Raw genomic sequence first — 4,415 nt, 5'->3', positions numbered from 1 at the left:
GTTTTCATTCACACGACGGGCAGCAGCGACCGAGCCACATCATTTCCCGTCGCTGCCCCAACGCCCGAACACAAACCAAGCCGGCACACAGGTGAAACAGGATATCATGCACGTGTACACGAGTGTACTCGTGCGCGTGCACGCTGACACAGAGTGACTGAGTGACAGAGAGAGTGACAGAGGGTGACAGAGAGCGAGTGTGTGTGTGTGTATGTGCTAGTGAGTGAGTTGAGAGAGAAAGAGATGCGCACACGCTCGGGCAGACAGACACACACACGCACGCACACACACACATATCCACTCCTGCGTACTCACACGATCATCCGTGCATTGCTTGCCGAACAGGACGAACCAAAGATCGCGTGAAACAGCTCATGCGCACGATGTCGCGGCAGCTGGACAAAATCACAGAATACCCCTCGGGGATTGTCGTTGACCTTGAGGACATTTGCACTCTCATCGACCGCCTCACGGACAGGATGTCCATCATTGCCGACGGCCAGAAGCAATGTCGACAAGCGGGCATCAAGCAGGAACACCCCCGGAAAAGAGTGAAGACACTGGCCCCGTCGAGACTGCGGCTGTTCCCTGTGCGCGGCCGCAGGGGAGGCAAGAAGGCGGCAAGCACTCGGGAGGGCGCGAGGAAACCGCTGTTTCGTACGTGCACTCGCATGTATGTGCTCTGTGTATGCGTGATGCGGTCGTGCATGCGTGATGTACCGCGTGGATGACGTGCAAGACACACCAACCAACAATCTCATCGGCGACCGTACATTCTACATACATACAGATGATGCGTGGCAACCGAAGTCGGAGTCAAATGACGCGGAGCCCGCAGGTACCCCTACACGCACACACACACACACACACACACACGCACACGCACACGCACACACACACACACGCACACACACATGTCCTGACGTTGCTTCTTCCGCTTGTCACTCGCAACCTCAAGTGCAAGGTGCCCGGCGAACGGAGCCAGTTTTCAAGGAACAGCAGCTCCAACCTCGCGGCGAGGCCTTGAGGCAGCGAAATGATGGTGTGTAGCTTGCCCACTTTGCCACATGTACCTTGCCTACTTCTCCAGCGCGTTGTTCAAGTCCAAGCTGTTGGGGTGTGTTTCTACGACCAGGTGCGCCACTCGCTGTCTCCCTCCTGCAGTCGCTGATGGCACCCACGAGCAGCAAGCCCTCAAAACATCAAGCAGATGAGCAGGAACCAGAGAACAAACAACAACAACAACAACAACAACAACAACAACAACAGGTGCCTCAACAACAACAACAACAACAACAACAACCACAACAACAGCAGCAGCAGCAGCAACAACAACAACAACAACAACAGGTGCCTCAACAACAACAACAGCAACAGGTGCCTCAACAACAACAACAGCAACAGGTGCCTCAACAACAACAACAACAACAGGTGCCTCAACAACAACAACACCACCAACAACAACAACAACAACAACAACAACAACAACAACAACAACAACAACAACAGCAACAACAACAACAACAACAACAACAACAACAACAACAACAACAACAACAACAACAACAACAACAACAACAACAACAACAACAACAACAACAACAACAACAGCAACAACAACAACAACAACAACAACAACAACAACAACAACAACAACAACAACAACAACAACAACAGCAAGCTCAAGAGGAATGTCAACATCGGGCACCAACCCCGCGCAACCGCGAGAAGATGGTGGGTGGCCGAAGCTCGGTTGCCGCTGTCGACATGACTCCGACCAAACCACGGCCTGGTTCGTTGAGCTGTTGTTCATGTGAATGAACATGCGCACTTGTGTGTGTGTGCATATGTGTGTTTGTTTCGATGTATTTTTGCTTGCTTGCTTGTTTGTTCGTTCACTTTCCCCGTGGGCCTGCATGCTGATGCCAGTGTCGTGCCGATGCGTTGTTTCTCTGCTCATGCACGACGCTCACATAACCACTGGCCGCCGGTTGTGCAGGCAATCTGCCCAGTCCTTTCAGCCAAGCAAGCTGACCAGGCTCATCACAGCGTAGGAGGAAATCTCAAATGTTCGTCAAGACCTTTGTAAGACTGCGCACAAGGCGTACCACACGGCGTGGGTGTGCGTTCATTGTTTGTGACCTCTTCCTACTCACTGCGACGAAGTGTGGCACTTGTGACCCGTGTCGATGGGTGCCCGTGCGTGCCCTGTCCAGTATGTGTTAGTCTGAGGTGCGTAGCATTGCCAGTTTTTGTGTTGGACCGCCCACACCGGGGTGCACGCATGCTTGCACATGGTGCGCCATATGGGGTGGTGCGTGTGTGGTGTGTTTGCGGTTACACCCCGCTCACTGTGACGTGTTCTGCTGCATATGAATGACACTAGGAGGGACCTACGTGTGTGGGGCGCATCCTGTGTTAGTTTGAGGATGCACGCGTCTTTGTAGTTCGAGACATGGGTGTTGATGTGGTTGAATAGCAATATAGAAGATCTCGTGCAGGGAATGTCACACCAAATAAAACCCGCACAGGCGGTTAACAGGGCCCTATTAAGTCACGCACACGCACACACACACGGACGCATACTTTCTCTCTCTTTCTCTCCCTCTCTCTTTCTCTCTGTCTCCGTCTGGCCGGGTTGTTGGTTGGTTTACATGAGTTAGAGGTGTCTGCTCAGACACTTTGGGCTTTGGTTGTTTTGCGGTGCGGCCGACTGGGAAAGGAGCTGATTTGCCAATTGCAGGTGCAATTACAGCCGAATGTGGGCCACCGGGAATGCAGACGCACCCTTCCCAAGAACCGCTGTAGCTCGCGACGGCACATGTTGCAGCGCTGAATTGCACTTGCAAAGGCCCCCTCCAACCACCCGCCAACTCGCGCTTCCTTCTTGAAACGGCCATTTCCCACTGCACACCACCACCCAAAATGAGCGCGACCTTGACGAGGCAATGTCCCCACGTCGCTTGCAGCTTCACTGAGGCCACCGGCAATGTCTCACGGCTGATCGACCACATCAAGGTCACACACGACCTCACCGAAATCCCATCCCTTCTGGCCTTGGTGCAAGTTGTCAACGTTGGTAGTGGTTCTGGTCCTCACCGCTGCGAGAAGTGCAACAAGACGTGCAGGTCTGTTCGACACCTCAAGGATCACATTCGAAAGTCAAAGGCGCATGAAGACGAGTACAAGGTACTTGCCCGCGCTTGCCTCTGTCCCCCCAATGCCTGTTTTATGTTGGCGCTGCCTCTGCTGGCACAGTCACACAACCTTGTTGTGCTCACAACTGGCACTCCTTTGCATGTTGCGTTGCATATGCTGTTCACAACAGACGAGGGACACGTTTGTTTGCGTGAACTGTGACTGTGGCGGGTTTCCGAGCTGCGCACAGCTTGTGGCACATATCCAAAGCAACCATCCTTCATACCATGAAACGGGTGCGTCCTTTGCCGCCTTTGACTGCTCTCGTGTTCTCGTTCATGTCACCCTGGTTTCTGTGTGCTTGTGTGTGTCGGGCCACATACATGCGCATCCGATGCACCCCTCCCACTCATTCACGCCCATCGCTGTGCTTGTGTCAGTGGTGGATATGCGCCATTTCAGAACCCTGAACGCCTTCGCGGCGTGGCTGCTCGATGAACAGGAGACGACATATGCGTTCTACACGAATGAGCCATGGACTGATCTCAAGCGGAGGACACCAACAACCTGGGGTGCGCTGCATTGTTGTTTTAGGGTGCTGTGACCTTCGTTTGCCTGTATCTTGGTGTTCCTTTTTTTTTTTGTTTCCCCAATGTGCATGCACTCACGTGTTGGATGTATCGGCGTGTACTCGCGGTGAACCGACGCAGAGGCACCAAATCCGTTGGATACTGCCCAGCTCGGTGTGTCGTGACGCTGCCTGAGTGTGGCCGAGTGCGGGCTGAGCTGTTCAAGGAGCACACTCATAGCCTGAGTGTCCTTGGCATCCCAATACCGGATGAGGTGAGGCTTTGGATCCGGCCAGCACCTCGCTTGCACGGTGGTGTGCTCCTGAATTCACCTGCATGAGCGCGGCACTCCCGTCACTCCTTCTGTGTCTCTGTGCACGTGTGCATGGTTTGATTCGAACAGTTTACAGCCAGCATGCACACCCTCGCCCGAGGGAAGCACGGCGCGGGCTATGTATTAGAAGAAGGCATCACCAACAACCGCAGGACGTGTGTGTACGCGAAAAAAACTGTTGCAGCGAGACATCAACGTCAACGGCAGCAGCGCGCGCACTTTCGCCCCACTAATGCTGAGGCGGAAACGCCGCTGAGCCCGACAGCGCAGACCACAGAGGTTCGTTCCGCAAAAACCAACCGCACAAGTGTTACACCCACCTGCACTCTGCACAGAGGTTGTGGTTGATAGACTCGCCACCACACATCGCGCAC

The 4,415-nt window shown here is 53.9% G+C and overlaps 2 protein-coding genes across 2 annotated transcripts in view; both read left to right on the top strand.

The window, feature by feature from the left end:
• PTSG_10185 (uncharacterized protein) overlaps positions 1–1,050 on the top strand; it is a gene marked incomplete at both ends in the record, with an annotated part of 5,705 nt that extends 4,655 nt beyond the window's left edge. Inside the window, 3 exons of the mRNA XM_004988466.1 lie at positions 346–657; positions 791–838; positions 959–1,050. Of these exons, the coding sequence (XP_004988523.1) occupies positions 346–657; positions 791–838; positions 959–1,050 (452 nt within the window). The remainder of the gene's footprint in view (positions 1–345; positions 658–790; positions 839–958) is intronic.
• Positions 1,051–2,867: 1,817 nt separating this feature from the next.
• PTSG_10184 (uncharacterized protein) overlaps positions 2,868–4,415 on the top strand; it is a gene marked incomplete at its 3' end in the record, with an annotated part of 2,389 nt that continues 841 nt past the window's right edge. Inside the window, exons 1-5 of the mRNA XM_004988465.1 lie at positions 2,868–3,189; positions 3,329–3,434; positions 3,579–3,710; positions 3,878–3,981; positions 4,111–4,348. Of these exons, the coding sequence (XP_004988522.1) occupies positions 2,926–3,189; positions 3,329–3,434; positions 3,579–3,710; positions 3,878–3,981; positions 4,111–4,348 (844 nt within the window). The 5' untranslated portion in view covers positions 2,868–2,925. The remainder of the gene's footprint in view (positions 3,190–3,328; positions 3,435–3,578; positions 3,711–3,877; positions 3,982–4,110; positions 4,349–4,415) is intronic.

The sequence above is a fragment of the Salpingoeca rosetta genome (genome assembly GCF_000188695.1).
Source record: "Salpingoeca rosetta unplaced genomic scaffold supercont1.35, whole genome shotgun sequence".
NCBI lineage: Eukaryota > Choanoflagellata > Craspedida > Salpingoecidae > Salpingoeca > Salpingoeca rosetta.
Note: the sequence above shows the minus strand (reverse complement) of the source record. Positions and strands in the feature narration are given on the sequence as shown.